Consider the following 21,019-nt stretch of genomic DNA (forward strand, 5'->3'; position numbering starts at 1 on the left):
GAGGGTCGTCGCCCTTGTAGTTTGCTGTCATTAATCTGTCCGTTGCCTCCTGTGGTTGGTGTGACAGCCTGAGGGCAGCTCCACCAACCATCAACTCCAACAACCATCAGCTCAATCAACCATCAGCTCCATCAGCTCCACCAACCATCAACTCGAACAACCATCAGCTCCACCAACCATCAGCTCAATCAGCTCCATCAGCTCCACCAACCATCAGCTCCACCAACCATCAGCTCAATCAACCATCAGCTCAATCAGCTCCATCAGCTCCACCAACCATCAGCTCCACCAACCATCAGCTCAATCAACCATCAGCTCCATCAGCTCCATCAGCTCCACCAACCATCAGCTCCATCAGCTCCACCAACCATCAACTCCACCAACCATCAGCTCCACCAACCATCAGCTCCACCAACCATCAGCTCCACCAACCATCAACTCCACCAACCATCAACTCCAACAACCATCAGCTCCATCAACTCCACCAACCATCAACTCCACCAACCATCAACTCCACCAACCATCAGCTCCATCAACCATCAGCTCCATCAGCTCCACCAACCATCAGCTCAATCAACCATCAGCTCAATCAGCTCCATCAGCTCCACCAACCATCAGCTCCACCAACCATCAGCTCAATCAACCATCAGCTCCATCAGCTCCATCAGCTCCACCAACCATCAGCTCCATCAGCTCCACCAACCATCAACTCCACCAACCATCAGCTCCACCAACCATCAGCTCCACCAACCATCAGCTCCACCAACCATCAACTCCACCAACCATCAGCTCCACCAACCATCAGCTCCACCAACCATCAGCTCCACCAACCATCAACTCCACCAACCATCAGCTCCATCAACCATCAGCTCCATCAGCTCCACCAACCATCAGCTTAACCAACCATCAACTCCAACAACCATCAACTCCACCAACCATCAGCTCCATCAGCTCCACCAACCATCCGCTCCATCAGCTCCATCAGCTCCAGCTTCATCCACTCCTGACCTTTGTAAAGAGGTAAGTTAGGCTCTGCATCTTTTCTGAGTTTAAAAACTCTGAAGGTTGGAGAAAAATGGATGTGATCTGTGCAGACATCATGAAGAAGTCTCTGACGGCTTCTCTCTCGTCAGCTGTTCAGGAGTCGGATGGCACGGGAAAGATTTCAGATTTGCAAACACTTTCAGAGACACTAAAACTTAAGGGAAATATCTGCGTGTCCCTCCAGTTTGACGCTGGTTTTCAGTGATAATCAGTGATAATCAGTGATAATCAGTGATAATCAGTGATAATCAGTGATAATCAGTGATAATCAGTGATAACCATGAGGAGGTGAGAATCAGAGAAGTAAAAGTAACTGAATCAAGCTGTGAACATCGTTTCATTTGCTCCTGGTTTTAAAGCTCCTGTCAGTGACTTCCTGTTTGTGTCACTGTTAGCGCCCCCTGTTGACAAAGTGATACCTCCTTTACCTTTACCAGTCTTGTCCTGTGTGATGTTTGTTTGACAACAACAAAATCAGGAATCTTTGTCATAAAATCGATTTTCTTTTTTCTCTGAATTAGATTTCTTCATTTCAGTCTTTGTTTAGAAACTGGATCAGAAACAGTTCCCATTTTTCTCCAGCAGGGGGCGAAATGTTTCTCTCTGACTCGTGTGATGAGCGTTTTATGTGAAAATATGTCTCCTGATTTGGTCTGTAGACATCATCATGTAACTTGTTCACGTGGTCTGGTGTTAAAAAGCAAACTAATGATCGCAATAACTGTAAATATCAAAGAATCGCTTTTTGAATCAAATCAACAAACCTTCAAAAATCGTCACAGAGTCGAATCACAGGAACAGCACATCGTCCCAGCCCCAGTCACCGGGTACAGAGCTATCAAACTAAACTAACTAAGTAAATATGAGCACCAGATTATATCCAGAGTAACGACTATGGCTTCAAACTTTGTCACTGTAACTGATGATAAAGCTCACAGCTCCCTGAGTCAGAGAAACTTTTCCTCTAACAACAGTTTTAAAGTCAGAAAACCTCAGATAACCAAACCAGCTCAGTCCAACGTCACGTTAACCAGAAGTTTTCAGACTGGGAACCTCCTGTTTCCTGTTAGAGACAAACTCAGTGACGTGTCCATGAAAGTCTCAGTTAGTGGACAGGCTGGAGGATAAAACCCTCTCTACACCTTCACAAACAGGAACCAGGTCGAAAAACAACAGCAGGAAAATGAGACGAAAGATTTTAAAGCATTTCATTCACGAAATCTCTGAACCGCCCAAACTTTTAATCAGCTTTCACAAATTACAGCCTTCCCTTATCCAGGAAACTGGTCCAGCAGGAGGAGGGAGAGTTTGTAACTGGGAGCAAAGGGCAACGTCAGCCCAGTCCAGCCCAGTCCAGTCCAGCCCAGTCCAGCCCAGTCAAGCCCAGTCCAGCCCAGTCCAGCCTGGGAGAGAGTCCTCAGTCTGGACTCAGAGGGACAAGGTGGAAACCGACTCCTGGAGCTCAGAAAGAGTGAAGAGTGAAAGTTTGTTGATCTGAAATCAGTGAGACACAGCAGATTTCCACTGAACCCCTCCAGGATCCACAGACACGTTTCTCCAGGATCCACGGACACGTTTCTCCAGGATCCACGGACACGTTTCTCCAGGATCCACAGACACGTTTCTCCAGGATCCACAGACACGTTTCTCCAGGATCCACAGACACGTTTCTCCAGGATCCACGGACACGTTTCTCCAGGATCCACAGACACGTTTCTCCAGGATCCACAGACACGTTTCTCCAGGATCCACAGACACGTTTCTCCAGGATCCACAGACACGTTTCTCCAGGACCAGGAGGCGTACAGCGGTTTCTGCTGAGCCGTGTGGAAACAGGAGCCTCTGAGCTCTTCAGGCAGATTACAGAGCAGAAAGTTTACAGGAGCTAAAACACGGAGCAGGTGATGATGATCTGCTCAGAGAGGAGAGAGCTGCAGACAGGCCGGCTGAGTTCATACGGATTATTACAGCACTAATTAATGAGATATGATGTAATCTGTGCAAACTAAGGATTATGGCTGGATTAAAGGGATTAATTACAGCAGATAAATGTTTGATGGGATAATTGAAGAAGGGGAAACTGTTTTAGATGTTTAATGAACTTTCTGATGATTCAGATCAAACTGATTTCAGAGAGAAAAGGTGAAAATTAACAGGATTTCCTTCATCCACTCATTCATCCACTCATTCATTCATTTCTGATCCTGTCACCAGTTCAGCAGCAACAACTCCCTCACACCCAGCCGGCTGGGGAGCAGGGAGGAACCGGAGTGATAAAATAATAATCAGCACCTCCACCCAGCCTCCACCCAGCCTCCATCCAGCCTCCACCCCGGCTGTCAAACCCACCGCGGCCGCTCCAGGTCCGCTGTGCGCGGGCTGCAGGGCCTGTGGGGTCCGTGGGAGCGATGATCCGTGGATGTGGAAGAGGAATGAGGGGATAATAGTGTGCTCCAGCCTACAGTAACCATTAACCCCTTCCTGTTCACAGGCACAGACTCACAATGCAGCATGCCTGCTGGCAGCGGGATGAGGGACACACTGGGACGATCACTCACCGGTTGGTCGGTAGGAAAGCTCGATCCCGGAGCGTTGGCTGGAGGTCTCTGACACCGGGACTCACCGTCTCAGGTCTTCGGTACAGTCAGCTCCCCCTGGGCTCGGCTCGCTCCTGCCTCGGTGCTTCTTCACAGTAAACTCTCCGATCCCAGGCTATTGTTAGCAGCGCACGGAGGAGCCTGCTGCTCAGACACGCCCGCCCCTCACACTGCTCTGCTCACACGCCATTGGCTGCTTTCCGCTGAACTCACCGCTCATTGGCTGATCAGGGAGTCTGCTCGAGCTGCGGGGCGGGGCGCGGCTCGTGAGGAGACGGCAAGTGGCGGTGCGTTCAGGGACACTCTGGAGAATTCCACCTGTCCTCCAACCATGGCTAATATCGGTGCGTTCAGGGACACTCTGGAGAATTCCACCTCTCCTCCAACCATGGCTAATATCGGTGCGTTCAGGGACACTCCGGAGAATTCCACCTCTCCTCCAACCATGGCTAATAACGGTGCGTTCAGGGGCGAGTCTGCGTTTGGGAAAACCACTCCAAGGAGCAGAAACTGTAACAGAACCTGTTCCACGGGCAGGCACAGATTCAGAGAAAGCCTCTCTTCAGCTTTTACTGGTCAGGAAAATGAAATAACTGAATCTGAATCCGCTGTTTCCTTCAGCCATGAAAATAAGACAGTTACTCCACAGCAACTGCTCAGGAACAGGTTCATCATCAAACCCAGTGAAGAATGGTGAGACAGGGACACCTAGTGGTGACAGATGATACAGCAGTTCAGCGTCACTGTGGCCTGAGCGTCTGCAACACGGCAGAGTTTGAGCCTAAGAAAAGAAGTCAACTCTAATATAACTTTAATGTCAGCCATGTTCCCAAAAATCACTTTATTCCATCTTTAATGGACACAAATTAACTTAATCAATGACTGACCCTAATTAAAGCAGGTTCAGTTTGACTGATGGTTGAAAAATGTTTCGACTTCACTTGAAGTAAAAAATAACCTTTGAGCTTAATGTGCCCTAACCACGCTGAGTCATAAAAATCCACTTCCTGTATGACCTGTTAACTCAGCAGGAGTTTGGTTTTAAACTAAACTAAAATGTGAAAAGATCATTTTACAAAATGTGCAGTGTTGAGCTGTCATGAAGCAGGCAGAAGGTGAATTTATTGCATATGTCTGTGATAAAAATAATTCAAAGTTCTTTAATCATTACAGGTCCACACAACCGACTGAGAAACTCGCTGCCACAAACAGACGGTTAGAGGAGAGGCACACGTCACTGGACCGGGCAGGAAATGTCCCTGACACTGAGCAAAAGTTAACGATGTGATGCATCTGGACTCCCTCTGTCCTCAGGGACCTTACTCAGTGTAAACAGACTCATCCACAGCAGGGTCACAGTAGGTTTAACTTCTTGCTGGTACATTTACCTAAACCTTCATCTCCCTCTCACCTCATGCAGTTTGAAACAGCGAAGTCAAACCCAAACAAATAAAACAGTTTTTCTCTGTGGGCCTTTGACCATCGGCCTACAGAGAAACACTGACACTCAGGCATGAGGACTTTTGTTGGTGTAATTCATTGTTGTCCTGTCCTGATGAGATTTTTCCTGACCTCTGTGGACCAGTTGACGAAAAGTCCAAGCCCTTTAAATCAAACACATCAATGTGATCACTGTAGACACCGCTGTGTTTCAGAAACAGTCGCACACGTGCAGTGAGGAGTGAACTTTACCGTCGTCAGCTGATCACTTTCTTTGTTCTGTATTAAACTGAACCAAATGACCTGAAACCCTGCTGCTGCCTCTCCTGATGGTAAATGGACATTTTTTATGTGACGTAAAGACGATAAACATGTGGTTCATGTTTGAACACTGACGCTGATAAACCTGTGAAGTCTGGGATTTTAAAAATGAGGGATATTTCGTGGCACCTGCTGAGAGGCGTCGAGGAGTGAAGGAGTGAAACAGCAGTTTCCCGACCAGAACAGGAGACGTGGCCGCTGTGGTCATGGTCAGCCATGGCTACACCCTGAAAAAATAACGGTTTACTCCTTTAAATGTACGTTAGTTACTTTAGTGATTACTGGTTTTTAAGGTAACTAGGTTGGATCACCAGTTACCTGGGAGGTGTGTGATATTCCTGCAGAGGTTTGATTTTGTGGGAACTTTGCATTAAAGTTTATGAACTCTGACTAAAACAGTTCAGTGAGTGGGGGTGCTGAAGCAAGGAGTGTTTCAACCAATCCCGGTCTCCCCTACCATGCAGTTAGATTTTAGCTTTAAATCATTGTTTTTTAACTCTTTGTTTTAGTCAAATCGTTTTTTATCAGTTTCCTTGGACCAGGATTTGGCTGGGACGACAAAAAGGTCAAAGAGGAGAATGTTTGACAGTTTCATCAGAAAGACGCAGCATCGTGAGCTGAGCTGAGGATCCTCGGCCTCACCATCATCTTCCTCTCACTGAGTTTGACCTCTGACCCTGCAGTCAGGGATTAGCCTACTTGATATGGAGCTGAAGAGTTTGTGTCCCAGGTTAATGCGATGAAGAGGTCAATGTTTGAGGAGAGTGTGCTCAGAGGAGGAGAGTCCTGAGGCCAAGTCACCAGTTTATTCACTTCACAGATTAAAACAAAACAGGTCAGAAAAAAACGGAAAGAAACAAGATACTGATGCAGCAGTGCAGGTTAAAAATGAGATTTTTTCTTAATGAGGAGTTAAATGGGAATGAGGGCGGGGCGTCGGAGATGGATGAGGGAGTGTTAGAGGAGAGGAGGCGCACAGGGGAAGAAAAGGGGAGCACCGAGCACAGAGAGGGAGGAGGGGGAGGAGGAGGAGGAGGACTGCAGAGCTCCATCACTTCCGCACCATGTGAGTTCAGGACACTGAAGCTCATTTGCTCCCGGATGGAGCCGCATCCTCCGGGATAGGAGCAGCAGCCTGGCTCAGCCGAGGCTTCATCCACCGCAGGAGCCGAGAGCAGGAGCCGAGAGCAGGAGCCGAGAGCAGGAGCCGAGAGCAGGAGCCGAGAGCAGGAGCCGAGAGCAGGAGCCGAGAGCAGGAGAGCAGGAGCCGAGAGCAGGAGCGAGCTGAGGCCGAGAGGAGAGCTCCTGCGGCGGCCAACATGTCTGCAGACGTGGCCGTGTCTGTGGCGGTGCTGGTGGGGGTCGTGGCTCTGAGTGATGCGGCCCGCAGGTTGTTGTCCCGGGCCCTGGCGGACTCCGGTCTCCGGGAGTACGCCGTGGAGCTCGTGTCCACCTTCCAGCTCTGCTGCTGCACGCACGAGCTCAAGCTGCTTTCGGAGGTGGGCGGGATCGAGCCTCGTCTCGCGCTCACCTTCACCTACCTGGCGGCCGTGGTGCACGGGCTCACCTTCAGCGGGGCCATCGGAAACCCGTCCGGGGCGCTCGAACACGCGTACCACTCCCGGCTGACGCGGGCATGCGCACTGCGGCGGATCGCGTGCCAGTTCGCTGCCGCGGCTGCTGCGCGAGCCGCAGTGCCCCTGATCTGGGGTTTGGGGTTATCAGGGCTGCACGTGAGGCACAAGCTCCTCGGGTACCAGTGCATCAGCGCCATCCACGCGCCCGTGCCCCAGGCCGCGGCCGTGGAGCTGGGGTGCGCCTTCGCGGTGCAGACCGTCATCACGCACACCAGGTCCGTGGAGGAGAAGTACCGCGTGCACGCCGTGGCTGCCGTCATCGCAACGGTGGTTTATGCAGGTATGGACCCAAGTCTGACTCCTCCCCCAATGTCTGAGGGACTCATGTTCGAGTCCAGGGCTCCTTCACAGTCCACCTGGATCCACTTGGATCCCCCTGGATCCTCTGGTTCCCAGAGATCTGCATCTGGATCCATGTGCCTCATTTTCCATCAGAGTCAAAACCAGATCAACACGTTGGGTTCATGTGTGATCTGTGACATGTAATGATACCTGTGTGTGTGTGTGTGTCTCTCTCTCTGTGTGTGTGTGTGTGTGTGTGTGTGTGTGTGTGTGTGTGTGTGTGTGTGTGTGTGTGTGTGTGTGTGTGTGTGTGTGTGTGTGTACAGGTGGCAGTTTAACAGGAGCTGTGTTTAACCCCGCGCTGGCCTTCTCCACACAGTTCCCCTGCAGCGGGAGCTCCTTCCTGGAGTCCTGTGTGGTGTACTGGCTCGGCCCGCTGCTGGGTAAGATCCATGGAGGGAAAAGTTCATCAGCAGGTTTTTAAAGACTAATGAAGAACTGAGCTCTGGGGGATTTAAAGTCTGAACTTAATTTGATCAAAGTCTTAAATACGTTGAGGTCAGATGAAAACAGAGTCTTTATTTTTAACGTCTCAGAACTTTGACAAATCCAGAGCGAGCAGCATGTTTTGATGGTTGCTCTTTGTTCCTGTGAGATAAAGTCACATTCGATCAGAGGTGGTCGTGTCTTTTCAGCAGCATCTAAACGTCGTCACCTCAGAGAGAAGCTGCTCAAACGTTCGGTCGACTTCACTTTGATTCAGCGACTCTGAGAGCAGCTGGATGGAGACACAGCAGAGCTCCTGCATCAGCTTTTCTTTTATCAAACTTTGCATAAATAGTTTTTAAAATGAAATGACTCTGTCCATGTGTTGTCTTCTTCCTCCTCCTCCTCCTCCTCCTCCTCCTCCTGCTCCTCCTCCTCCTGCTGCAGGTATGATGAGCTCAGTGCTGCTCTTTGATAAACTGCTCCCCCTGATTTTGAGGAGATCACCGTCTCTCCATCTCCCCGTGGATGGGAAGAAGACGACGTGAGCACATGTGGAGGTCACTCAGAGAGACGCCAACCCTCTGCCGACCTCACGCTGACCTCACGCTGACCTAACGCCGACCTCACGCTGACCTCAGGCATCAGAAAGAAGAGGAGCAGCACTGAGACGCTCCTTTTAGACATAGACACAGGGAGGATGTTTGGGAGCGTTTGACCTCAGAGCACATCGCAGATTAAAACTGACTGAGCGAGGACGTTAGGGTCAGTCACACACACTGACTAACTCACACACCTCTCTGTAAACTGACACACCTGAGCTTTTCCTCCTCCTCTCTGTAAACTGACAGACTTTTAAACACAGAGTCAGACACCTCTCACTGTTCCTTTAAGACTTAATGACCCACAGATTTTCTGTGTCTGCATGATCCCCCATGACTCCAGCATGATGTGTTGTTAGCTCCAACATGAGACCGAAGCTCAGGAGACACTTTCAGCTGATAAATTCATCTTGGAGTTTTGTTTTTGTGTGAAACTGTAGCCTCAGATGATCGTTTAGTCAAACAGACATAACTCTCGTTAGCGTTCGGTCTTTGTGTGTAGCAGCTCCGTCACAGTGGCGTCTGTTAGTGGAAGCACAGAGTCAAACGGTGCCTTCAAGTCTCTGTAAAACTGGAAACTCACATTAAACTGTGAAATTACGTCTTTTCCTTTTGTCTAATGATGAAACTTTCAAACATTCATGAATTAATCAGTGAGAAAAATCAGAAACACTTCAGACTAAAATGTTCAAAGGTCAGGACAGTCTGAATCTGAAGAACTATCCAGATCCTGATCCTGATCCTGATCCTGATCCTGGTCCTGGTCCTAATCCTGGTTCTGATCCTGCCATAAAACCATCCTGACATATTTCCCCACATCGCCCCCTAGTGGAGAAGACGTTCCAGTGGAAAACAAACCAGAGAAATAACTTGAATGATTCGGATAAAGCTGAATGAATCTCATACAAAAACTATTTATTAATCCATGTTTTCATACAAAGACACAAACTCTCCCCGACAGGAGACGTTAAACTGGAGCGAAGAACAAACAGAAACTCAGAGTTTGATTATTTCAGGTGAAGGTGAAGTTAACAGCAGCTGCTGACTCAGCACACACACCTGGACGGGGGGGGGGGGGGCACAGTTTAACGTCTGGGACAGAAAAACACAAACTGCTGAGACGGTCGAAAAACAAGAAGAAGATTTCAGATCCAGGAACAGAGAGAGAAACTAAGAGCTAAACAAGTGCTGCTGCCTCCTCCTTCAATCCCATGATGCAACACTGCTGCTTCCTCCTTCAATCCCATGATGCAACACTGCTGCCGAGGCGACTGATCTGCAGAGAGAAAATAGGACGGGATGAAATCTGTTTCTTCCCAAACACAGACGTCACGTTTGTTTTAACTTTAATCGTTTTTCTTACCAGTGATCTACGTCAGCGTCCTCGAACTGACCCGCCTCCGCCGCCGCCGCGTCCACCTCCATCCCATCTGTGGGCAGAGACACACGGTCACGCTACAGCAACACGCTAACAGAACCAGACTCTACAGCAACATGCTAACAGAACCAGACTCTACAGCAACACGCTAACAGCAACACGCTAACAGAACCAGACTCCACAGGTGCATTATGGGTCAAAATGACACTTCTCTCACTTCTGTGCAGGGATGAATAAAATCTCTCTCTTTCTAAAAGATGAAACATCCTCAGAGAAATTTCCAAATGTAATCAGTGAAATCATAAAACATCTCAAAGATTGTTTGAGATTAAAGCATAAAAAACAAAGTTAACAGGATGAAAACCTCTGAAAACAGCGCTCTGTTTTACCACATTAGGCAGTAAAGGAGGATCAGCTGTTTTATCATGGACGCCTGGACAGACTGCTCCATGTTAGAGGACGTTTCTCTGCAGACAGCACCGACTCTGCCTCGTCGTTCAGCTTCTCCAAGCTGCAAACAGCCTCGGCTGAAACCCTCTCCTTTGAGTCATTCTCCAGTTTTAACAAACATTTAACAGAAAGTTTGAAATGAACTTCCTCACCCATCAGTTTTTTGGTGAACAGAGTTTGACGTCTCTGATTCCTGACGGAGTTTGGTTCAGATATGATTCAAGGTTCAGATAAAACTGATCCACGTGACGCAGAGAGTATGAAAACACGACCGTAGCTCAGACAACAAAAAACCCTGAACAGCAGCAACTGGATGAGAAAGACTGAGGAGTAAAATACGTCATGAAGAAGCTGAACCAATGATGGACCGAGGACTTTTCCAACTTTACATTAAAGGGGACATATCCTGCTTGTTTCTCCTCTTCACTATGCCAGACTAGGATGCCTGTAAAGCATTTCTGTCCTCAGTACAAGTCATTTAGTTCCTTCATTGCCCCACACTAACGTTCTCAGTATCCTCATTTTAGGCCATTCTGAAGATCTGGTTGAAACGGTCCGTTTGGAGAATGACCTCCAGTAACCTCGCAACGTCACGGCCTTTTGTGCTCTGATTGGTCAGTTCTATCAGAGGGGCGGAGGGGGTAGAGCCAGGGGGCAGTTTTTGCAGCATGGCAGTATTTACAAAATCGCCATACTGGATGGAGCAGACCGAGCGAGTTTGCTGTTTGCCAAAACTTCACTGTAAGGCATTGATAGCACTAATAAAATGGCAGAGTGTAGGATACATCCTTTTGTATTGGACCCCGAGTCAGACCCGGACGGTTCTGCAGCTCAGGAGGAAGAAAATCCACCTGGACACAGATCATCTCAGGACGCTTCAGAGTGGTGAGTCAAAGCGGTACTGTAACATGTATAGTTTATACGTGGAAATATAGGCAGACTTCACCAATAAACTATTTCTATAACAGGGCTCCATCCTGCTCCTTCACTTTTCTCTGTGTTTTATCCATCATGCTGAAAGTGTCGTCTAAAGATCGCCTCTACCGTCAGTTCCTCACTATGTTATTACCGCAGCATTATTGTGGTCCAGGTTCACAGTGCATGTCAGAACAAGCATGCAAATATCACAGTCTCACAAGTATTACCACGTCTGCTAAAACTACAGTGTTTTAACTGCTAATTCACCATGTAAAGCCCAGCTGCTCAGCAGAGCAGAGTCCCTGCATCCAGCACTCAGTCAGTCGGCTCTTGGTGGGTGTATCCCTCGGTGGTGGTTGTGTGACTAACTGACATCACAGAGGAGGAGCTGCTTTATCAGATTACTCCAATAAAAAGAGAGGATCCTTGTGTCGTCACGAAGCTCGAAATCTCGCGGCCAAATGTCAATGACCTATTTTCAGAGGCATCAAATCTCGTTCTAGCTTAGCTTTTTTGAAAATTCAGGGGGTGAAAGGTCTTGTTTTCAGATTTATTATTTTATATATAAGTATTAAATCAGGGATCAGCATGATATGTCCCCTTTAAGGTCAAAAAATGACTCCCGCGTCTGTGATCGAACATTTTCAGTTTCTTTAGTTTCAAAAAGCGTCAAACCTTCAAACTCGGCGCTGGTCTCTTCCGTCCGGACCCCGGCCATGTTGTACTGCTGAGCCACGGACTGCGCTAACATCCCCTCCAGCCTCTGCAGCGTGGCCTGGCCCTCCGTGGTCAGCGACGACAGACCCTCCTCACACGTGTAGAAGCTGGGGATGTCTGCGTGGCCGTGCTCTGGGAGGGAGACGCAGAGAGGAGCAAAACTTTCAAACATCAAAACTGGTAAAAATGTGAAGTTTCAAAGAGTAAACGTAACTAAATTACTCTGTCATTAAAACAAAATCCTCAAAAATCTCATCAGCTGATTCTCAGACACTTTTCATCACGAGAAGATAAATTTAACATTTACTCAAGTTTCATTTCATGAATGTGGAGAGATGAGCGCGAGATCTCACCTGCCTCTGTGCTCAGCCAGAAAACCAGGCAGAAAACCAGGCAGAAACCAGGCAGACAACCAGGCAGACAACCAGGCAGAAACCAGGCAGAAACCAGGCAGACAACCAGGCAGAAACCAGGCAGACAACCAGGCGACCAGGGAGGGACAAACAGACACAGACACAGAGGAGAGTCAGATCTGTTAGATAATAGTTGAAAAACTTTGAGCTCAGATTTTAAATATTTGACGGAAAAATAAAAAAACACTGAGGATCCAACAGAACCGCGTCAAGAACAAGAAGGAGGAGAACCGGACTCATGAAGCCACATGAAGCACGCCCTGTTGCAGACGTTAAATTAGCTGAATGAATGAATGTGATGGAGGTCTTCATGTTTTCTCGATGGGTAGATTTCCTCGTGCGTGTCTTTCCTCACCAGCTTCCTCCACGTCGTACTCTTCTCCTTCAAAGTCGTCGTCAGAGTCGTCGTCCTCCGGGTCGGGATGCAGCGCCTGACACTCGCACATGGCCGAGAACATGGACTCCACTGCATCAAAACACACAGAGTGTGTGTAAGGATCAAAATACAACTCTGTGTGTGTGTGTGTGTGTGTGTGTGTGTGTGTGTGTGTGTGTGTGTGTGTGTGTGTGTGTGTGGGGACATGTTTTCTGTAGCATCAGTCTGATGGTCGCTCACTCACATGCTGCTTTGTCGCTCGGCACGAATCTGATCTCTGTGATGGCTCCGTCCTCTTCCTCCTCCCCGCTGCTGCTGCTGCCGCCGTCGTCGTCCTGCTCCTCTTCATCAGCTGCTCTCTCGGCCATTTCTGCTTCGTTCTCATCTGAGAGGCCAGAGTTAGAGAAAGAGGCGTCAGAGAAACAGGAAGTCTCCTTCTGGGCTGATCAAACAGATGTTACACCTCCGAGCGTTCCTACCTCCCACTTTGCCGTTGACCATGACGTACAGATGCTCCTGAGGGTAAGCGCTGACGTCTCTGGAGATGGCGTGCAGGCCGATGGCGGGATACTCCAGAGAGAAACCCAGACCTGCTCCATCGAACCATGACAGCTGTCTGAAGACGAGAAGACACAAAGAGTGAGGGTTCAGTGGATCCTGTAAAGTTTTAGAGCAAAATTAAGGATTGACTGGAGCTGACTGTGTCTGTTTGAAACGAACATGTGAGAAACGAGCTTTTAATGAGGTGAAACATTAAAACAAATTAATGAGAGGAGTCCACAGAATAAATGAAGCTTAGCTAACCACAGTGATCTCTGTTCTGTGAACAATCGTTTGCTCTCCTCAACCTGACGTGATCATTTATGGAAGTCAAAAGAAAAATAAATGTTTTTTTTCTCAGACCGGCCGATTTGTGCAGGAAAAAAAAGTGACAGTAATGTTCTGTTTTGTGCGACAGTAATCTTTATACCTGTGAGCTCAGTTTGTCCTGTTGTGACAGTCCCTCCAACATGGCCGCACTCGAGTTCATTACGTCACGTGAAAACACTCCTCAAACAGCAAAGAGGAACGCTACAAACTTAAAATCATCAAGCTTCAGGATAATTTCAGTCCATATTTCTCCTTTCATTAAAAACTAACCTGCTCATACGGGAGGTGTAACCTGAGCACGTTACGATCCTTAACACGCTGCTTTTAATTTTATGTTTTATTTCTCTGTGCAGATTTAGTCCTTTTGTATGGTTTAAACCAGTTTTGTTTCATGTTTTGTATTTTTTCCTCCTCACATTTCATTGTTCAGTTTTATTTTGTACCTCCTGCACCTCGTAACCCTGTTTTTAAAAAGTGCTGTATAAATTACGTTTATTATCATAGTAAACCTTATTCTATATTAAAGAACTGATCGATTGATGACATAATATAATTGTTTTTTTTAACAAAATTCAACAGCTTATTTATTTTTTCACCCAAATCAAAGCACAAATATTATTTTGAAAGGGAAAACTCCGGAAGTGCTCAGACCAGGCTGTGGCAGTGTTGTGGAGCCTGAACTTGTATTTTCGTGGACTGTGAGAAACTTTAGGTGAATGTTATTTGGTGAATAATTCAGAGGTTGATGTAAACTCTGAGCAGAAATCCTTTCAGCCTCAGCTTCAGAGGAAACAAACCTCCGTGTGAATCACTTACGTCTCAGCGACGTACAGCGTGCCACAGCCCAGCTTCTGGCCGCCCATCACCGCTGTGGTCTCAGCCTGTTGGAGCCGCACTCCCTCGGTGGGTGGGCGGAGGTTTTTCAGGACGACCATCGTCTGTGAGCGGTTACTGCGGCAGACCAAATGAGATTAAAGACGAAACAAACTCTGGGCTGTCAACGAGCAGCTCCGTGACCTCTTCCGTGCCACAAAGCTGGCTAATCTTTCCCGGGCTAACTTCTCAGTAAACAAGTGCAGGAGGAAAACCCACGAAGCGCTCCGTGGGTCCGTGGGTCTCTTCCGTGGGCTGGAAACCGCAGGCCGAGCGGGTCAGAGGTCCGACAGAGAGCGCACAGTCTGAAAATGCTGAAGTTTAAAGCTTTACCGTCAGCGCTCCTCCGCACCGACCGCACAGCGATGAAATCTCGCGGCAACGTGTAGTGACGTAACGACGTAGCGACGCTTCAGTCAGCCAGCGAGGAAACCACGTGACCAACACAAGCACGTCACCCCCCTCCTCCCCCTACAGACCAACGGTTCCACTTCCTGCTGCCGCGTCACGTGAGCGTTTTATTCTGAAGGTTCTGCACCGGAAGACAACAACAGCCAACGGGTGTATGTGATTCTCTGACGCCCCCGGTGGCCACTGTTAAAAACTACAATCACAAAAGCAATCAACAGTAAATTAATTAAAAAAAAGAGTTAAATAAACTTTGTTCATAATTCTAACTGTGTTATATGATAAAACATAAATTACTGTATAACACAAAGAAATTCTGATTCTGTAAAGAAACAGCAAAACAGAAAATCCCATGTGTGTAACATGATAGAAAGGTTTTTGTGCCAGTAGTATTTTTACTGAACAGAACAGTAAATTAGTCATTTCTAATCCTGAAAAATAAAAGTTTTATTTTATGGCTTCATAATATAAACCATTTTTAAGCTTTCTAAAAATTATTATACCTCCTAAACAGGCAAATATCACTGCATTTAAAGGAGACAGAAGTTATTTTGCATTATGCAAAATAAGCAATAAGCAAAATTTTACCAATACCTGAATATATATTGCTCTCTTTTGGTCAAACTAACCGCATCTTGCAATAAATAACTTTATTTTCAAACCAGAAAAAAATAATCATTTCTAAATTTGTGCAACTGTAGCAGCTGCATTTACCAACTACACCCACAAGAGGGCGACACAAACAAGGCTGTACGGAAATATTTGAGAAAGCTCCACAAAGCTTGTGATTTTGAGCTCATGTTTTGTCAAATGAGAGACACTAAATGCCTCGCCAAGAAAAGTTGTTTACCAAAAAATAAAATTGTTGAATAAAAATTGGGTTTAAAAATAAATAAATAATTTAAAAAGCTTTTTATTTTACTCACGCTCCTTTTGATCCCCTGTAAGTTGGACTGTCCTGGTAAAGAAAGAAAGCTTTTAAGTTTATAAAGCTACTCTTAGTTAATTTCTCTAGGCCATTTAAATCATTATGATTCCCAAAAGCTCAAATATTATTGCATGTTTGTTCACCATAACATGTACAAACCTGTTGTAACCACCAGAGAGCGCTGTAGACTCAGCTACATGTGTCAGAGCTCACATGAGCTTCTTCTGACACTTCTGGTGACCACAGTCAAAACCAAACTTTCCAAACCCACACACTGAGTCAGAAGATTACCTGAGACGACAGACGTGCAGTTTGTTTGTTCATACGTTTAGAAGAAAACAGTTAAAACTCTTCAGAACCAGAGGACGACTCCTCGACACACGTTTTAAGAAAAGCACAGAGTCAGGGAGTTTCTGAGGAGATGCCTGGGACGTTGGTTTTAATAACTTAGAAAACATTTATGTTACAGCGATACTACAGTAACAGTACAACAGAGAAATGAGAGGAGCCACACTCACATCCAGTGGAGCCTGTTTGAACCAGAAACACTGAGAAACTGGATCTGCAGAGGTCGATGGATGCCCTGCAGAGGTCGACGGATGCCCTGCAGAGGTCGGTGGATGCTCTGCAGAGGTCGATGGATGCCCTGCAGAGGTCGACGGATGCTCTGCAGAGGTCGACGGATGCTCTGCAGAGGTCGACGGATGCTCTGCAGAGGTCGACGGATGCTCTGCAGAGGTCGACAGATGCTCTGCAGAGGTCGACGGATAATCTGCAGAGGTCGACGGATGCTCTGCAGAGGTCGACGGATGCTCTGCAGAGGTCGACAGATGCTCTGCAGAGGTCGACGGATAATCTGCAGAGGGATGGTCTCTCCGGTCTTTGTCCACGCTGAGACTCTGTGGCCCTGCAGGGTTGATGGTGAGGGCTCACAGTCAGTAAATACAGACTCTGATGGTAGAAACCTGGTTAATAAACGGAGTCCACCCACAGCAGACTCCTTCAGAGCTCAGTTTGGAGATTTCAGCTCAGAAATGAATCATAGCTTTGATGAAGAGAACGCTGCTGCAGTTCAGCGCTGAAGGGATTTTCCAGCTGATGAGACTTTCTGATCTAATGAAGGAGTTTTATGAAACCTGATCGATTGACGGAAAGTACCTGAAAGAGCAGCGAGCCGTTGGTGAAATCCAGTTAATGCCACAAACCCACATTTATCCGTCCGTTTGTTACGATGAGCAGTCAGTATCGATTTAAAGTCAGAGGTTATTCTGTTTTAATCACTTTCTACTGGTTTCTACCTTCTGTGTGTGATAACGTCTTCTAGTTACGAGTCTACGGAGAAGTCCCAGTGTGTGGTTGATCATTTACAGTTTGTACAGCGTGAGGAGGTCGACACGAACAGGCAGCAAACGGCGTCAGACTCACGACAAGCTTCGACGTTCAGATGGCGTGGAAGCAGAAAAAATCACGTCCTCCGTCTTCTGACAGTTTCTCTGAATGAACAGATTCAATGTCCTCATTTTCACCTTTAGAAACTAAACTTCTGCTGTTTTATCAGCTGCAGCAGACAGACAGGAAGAAGACACGAGTTCGAAATAAAAAGGCCATGAAAGGAAACCCTGGAGTCTGGAAAGCTTCAACAAAATAAAGAGGAAGAGGAAAGTTTGTGACTTGGTTTGAAGGTTGATCCCTTTGTTTGTTTTCACATTTCTAATGTTGTGGTGGACCTGAGCTTCTCTTCCTGCGTTTAAACCAGAGCTCCTGAAATATCATATCACAGATTGTTTTAAAAACCTGAAATATAACTCATCAGGTCGTTTTAAAAACCTGAAATATAACTCATCAGGTCGTTTTTAAAGCAGACAGTGAAGATGAACGAGGTGGAGAAGTGGGACTGAGCTGTGGGACTCTGGAGGATCTTAACGTGAGCTGCAGGTCTTTACACCCAAAGCTTCCTGTGATAAATCCTGGTCCAACATCCGTCACATGTGAGCGTTTAACTAAACTGGATCAGTCTGAAGCTGTTTGTGAAGCTGTGATTCTGCAGAAAACCTCTGAGTTTGGGATTCGGCCTCTTCCCGTGAAGTTTCTGTGAAGTTTCTGTGAAGTTTCTGTGAAGTTTCTGTGAAGTTTCTGTGAAGTTTCTGTGAAGTTTCTGTGAAGTTTCTGTGAAGGTTCGGGTCAAACTGATGTGAAGCCTGAACAGTGATCTGACGTTTGTCGGGACAATCGTCAGCCCACACACTGAGCCCACCCCCCACAGGTAAAACAGATGTATTTATATTTATGTACAGGTGTTAATCAGGAGCTGAAGAGGCTGGTAGAGAAAACACAGAAACATCGTTTGATTGGTCAATCAAAAAATAAAGCTTTGTTCCTTCTTAAAAACACTGGAGTCCCTTCGTCAGGGACACAAAGAGTTAAAAACCTTTAAAATGTGTTCGACACCGGGCTGACCGCGAGCCGGACTCGGCTCCTTGAGACTTCGTGACGGGCTCCTCGCTAACCTTATCTCACACAAACAGCGGCCGCGGGCCCCGAGGACGAGGCCACGGCGGCTCACGCAGCGGCTCACGCAGCGGCTCACGCAGCGGCTCACGCAGCGGCTCACGCAGCGGCTCACGCAGCGGCTCACGCAGCGGCTCACGCAGCGGCTCACGCAGCGGCCCCCTCCTCTCCTTCATATAGAAAATATAACACTATATTTTACAGCGGGACGAAGAGAACAGCACATCTATTATTTTACAGACAGCGCACAGGCAGAGTATGTACAGCAAACAGGATCCACAGCAGACGCCTGAGGCTGGACGCCGCGGACACACAGAGACCCTGACCAACAGGACCAGGTCCTCGCTCAGGGTCCAAACCAGACCAGGAGGAAAACTGCAGCTGAGGATGAGGATGATGGAGCTCTAAACTTCACCTTCATCCTGACACAGTTTTCTACAAACCAACAGGAGCAAACGTTTCTGAGTCTTTAATAAACCAGCTTCAGACGTTTGCTCCATGAAACCATCACCAACGTCTGGAGCTGTGTTTTTTCTCCTTTCATGAAAAACTGTTTTTAAAGTTGACACTGAAAGAATTTCCAGTCCCTTCTCTGTTAAAGTCAAAAACCTGAAATATCTTCGTTTTGTTTCCTCTGATTCAGCTTTTTTTAGTAAACGCCTCGTTTTTCTTAAAAAGCCTCAAACACTAAAAAAACCTAAAAACTCTCATCAAGTGTTTTTCTCTGATTAAGTTTAAACTTTAAAACTTTTTTCTCCGTTAGAGAAACGCTGCGTCCTGCTGCGTCCTGCTGCATCCTGCTGAAGAACCTGAACTGGACCTGAAAACTGGTTTTCCTCTGCTGGGTGGACCCTGAGTCCGGCCGTCCTCACATCAGGATCGTGTGATCCACGAGTCCAGTCTGACCCGGCTCCTCTCTGTGGAGGGTTTAAGTGCTATGAGAAAGACCAAGTGCTCGGTTCTGACTTTGACTACATACGGACTCCAGCGCCGCTCCATCGGGCCCCAAACGGGGCGGGTCTGGACTCATCCGGACACGTGGACCCATCAGACAGACGCCAGAGGCTCAAGAGTCCAGGAAACTGCGCGCCGTGCGTCCGCCGAAACACGAGGCGGGGACAGTCCAGGTGCCAGGATGAGGATGATGATGAAGGTGATGAAGATGCTTTTGGTCCGTTCTGCCAAAAGTTGAGTCAGTCATGAGTTTGTGTTTGTGACGGTGGAGAGCACTCTACCACGACACGACAGCGAGGAGGAGGAGGAGGAGGAGGAGGAGCAGGGTGGGGAGGGGGAGCAGGGAGGAGGAGGAGCAGGGCAGGGAGGAGCAGGTCTGTGGGTCTGACAGGAAAGAAGAGGAGCGGCGTTCGTCACCTCCATCACGACCGAGGACTGTTCTGGACAGAGTCTAAGGAGTCCGTCTGACCCTCCTCCTCCTCCTCCTCCTCCTCCTCCTCCTCCTCCTCCACCTCCTCCTCCTCTGGATGCAGGGGGCCGTTGTGTCGGCCCTGCCTGCCCCGTCCTGCACGGTCCCTGGGCCCAGCAGGACCTCCGGCCCCGGGCTTGGCCGGGCCCCTGGAGGTCCGGTGTTGGTGAGACGGGGACAGGCTCTGGCCCCTCCCCTTTTCCTGAGCGTCACTGTCATTTTTATTTTCTTTCCTTTTCATCTTCTGCCTCCCCTCCTCCTCCTCCTCCTCCTCCTCCTCCTCCTCATCATCATCAGAGTCGATGCGGTTCAGTCTTTTGCGGATCGGGCGATCTTCCTCTGACGATGACTCCGACTCCTCCGACTCGTCCTCGTCCTCGTCCTCGTCTGTCGAGGGACGCCGTTTCTTCAGCATCTGAGCGAGCCGCTTGCGTCTCCTCTGTGACAGGATCTCTCTCCTCTTACCTCTGCCCATCTTCTCTGGATCCTCCTCTTCATCGTTCCTTTTTAACCTCCTCCTCCGGCCCGTGTCCTCCTTCTCCGTCAGCCTCCTCTTCAGCCTCCGCCCTCGCTCCCCGCTGTCCTCTCTGTCCTCGTCGTCCTCGTGTCGCCTCTGCTTCCCTCGGCTCCTGCTCCTCCTCAGGCCGCCTTCCTCTCCTCTTCTTCTCCGGCCTCCTCCTGCTCTCCTTCTCCGGTCATCTTCATCTTCGTCTTCATAGTCATCCTCTTCTTCAGAGTCTCTGGAGGAAGGCGACACTGCGAGGAAGAGGAAGAGGAAGAGGAAGAGGAAGAGGAAGAGGAAGAGTTTATTCATTGACTGTCACTGTCTGCTCTCTTCACTCTGCTCACGTTTGTCAGGACGCTGGTTTTCAAAGAGTCTCCAGAGACCGGACCCTGGAGAGACCGGACTCTGGAGGAACCAGACTCTGTAAAGAGACCAGACCCTAGAAAGAACTGGACTCTGGAGGACCTGGACTCTGGCAGCTCTCTGACTGTCTGCGCGGCGGCGGCGCAGCGACCTGCTCTGACTGACTGTGGCGTTTTGTAACGTGGCGTGAACTTCCTGCTCACTCACCGTCGCTGTAGTCGCTGGACAGACGCTCTCTGCGCGGCCTGGCGCTGGCTTTGACCTTGGCCCTGGAGGCCGAGGTTTGGGAGCTGTCTGAAGACTCAGACGTCTCGCGGTAGTTGACCTGCTGGCGTTGGCCCCGCCTCAGGCCCCGCCTCTTTTTGTCGTCGTTGCTGTCGGTCATGTCGCTGAACTGATCTGAGTCTGAAACGTGGAGGAGAGATGGAGAATTTTACAGATCTTTGAAAACACAAAACTTACTCTTTTGTTCAGTAAAAG

General features: G+C 48.2%; 4 protein-coding genes across 10 annotated transcripts in view; 1 reads left to right on the forward strand and 3 right to left on the reverse strand.

The window, feature by feature from the left end:
- LOC141786570 (serine/threonine-protein kinase PAK 1-like) overlaps nt 1-3,787 on the reverse strand; it is a 52,448-nt gene extending 48,661 nt beyond the window's left edge. For 2 of the 3 annotated variants that reach the window (XM_074665176.1, XM_074665177.1), the window contains exon 1: nt 3,603-3,787. The gene's annotated coding sequence lies outside the window, so the exon portion shown is untranslated. The remainder of the gene's footprint in view (nt 1-3,602) is intronic. The other variant, XM_074665175.1, reaches the window with a different exon arrangement.
- Nucleotides 3,788-6,393: 2,606 nt separating this feature from the next.
- Nucleotides 6,394-8,986, forward strand: LOC141786572 (aquaporin-11-like). Its single transcript, XM_074665178.1, has 3 exons — nt 6,394-7,319; nt 7,648-7,764; nt 8,255-8,986. The coding sequence occupies exons 1-3, from the start codon at nt 6,722-6,724 to the stop codon at nt 8,353-8,355; spliced, it is 816 nt and encodes a 271-aa protein (XP_074521279.1). The 5' UTR covers nt 6,394-6,721; the 3' UTR covers nt 8,356-8,986.
- A 395-nt stretch (nt 8,987-9,381) lies between these two features.
- LOC141786573 (methylosome subunit pICln-like) lies at nt 9,382-14,800 on the reverse strand. The gene is made up of 7 exons (XM_074665179.1): nt 14,348-14,800; nt 13,141-13,277; nt 12,906-13,046; nt 12,627-12,751; nt 11,831-12,002; nt 9,773-9,839; nt 9,382-9,685 (listed from the first exon to the last, which is right to left on the reverse strand). Coding segments are annotated over exons 1-7 (762 nt in total). The 5' UTR covers nt 14,467-14,800; the 3' UTR covers nt 9,382-9,684.
- A 1,581-nt stretch (nt 14,801-16,381) lies between these two features.
- Nucleotides 16,382-21,019, reverse strand: part of LOC141786569 (remodeling and spacing factor 1-like) — a 16,105-nt gene continuing 11,467 nt past the window's right edge. For 4 of the 5 annotated variants that reach the window (XM_074665173.1, XM_074665172.1, XM_074665171.1 and 1 more), the window contains 2 exons: nt 20,747-20,944; nt 16,382-20,427 (listed from right to left, as the gene is read on the reverse strand). In XM_074665173.1, coding sequence (XP_074521274.1) covers nt 19,625-20,427; nt 20,747-20,944 — 1,001 coding nt within the window. In that variant the 3' untranslated portion in view covers nt 16,382-19,624. The remainder of the gene's footprint in view (nt 20,428-20,746; nt 20,945-21,019) is intronic. The other variant, XR_012597844.1, reaches the window with a different exon arrangement.

Source organism: Halichoeres trimaculatus, unplaced genomic scaffold, assembly GCF_033239565.1.
Source record: "Halichoeres trimaculatus isolate MK-OKI-2021-1 unplaced genomic scaffold, fHalTri1.1 fHalTri1_scaffold_227, whole genome shotgun sequence".
Taxonomy (NCBI): Eukaryota; Metazoa; Chordata; class Actinopteri; order Labriformes; family Labridae; genus Halichoeres; species Halichoeres trimaculatus.

Bases quoted from the DNA above. Each gene is read 5' to 3' on its own strand.
- LOC141786573 (XM_074665179.1), bottom strand. From the start codon at position 14,466: ATGGTCGTCCTGAAAAACCTCCGCCCACCCACCGAGGGAGTGCGGCTC. The intron at 13,047-13,140 runs GTAGGAACGCTC...CTGGCCTCTCAG, and splicing joins GGTCAACGGCAAAGTGGGAG to ATGAGAACGAAGCAGAAATG. The intron at 12,752-12,905 runs GTGAGTGAGCGA...GTTTTGATGCAG, and splicing joins GCCGAGCGACAAAGCAGCAT to TGGAGTCCATGTTCTCGGCC.
- LOC141786572 (XM_074665178.1), top strand. From the start codon at position 6,722: ATGTCTGCAGACGTGGCCGTGTCTGTGGCGGTGCTGGTGGGGGTCGTG. The intron at 7,320-7,647 runs GTATGGACCCAA...GTGTGTGTACAG, and splicing joins CGCAACGGTGGTTTATGCAG to GTGGCAGTTTAACAGGAGCT. The intron at 7,765-8,254 runs GTAAGATCCATG...CTCCTGCTGCAG, and splicing joins CTGGCTCGGCCCGCTGCTGG to GTATGATGAGCTCAGTGCTG.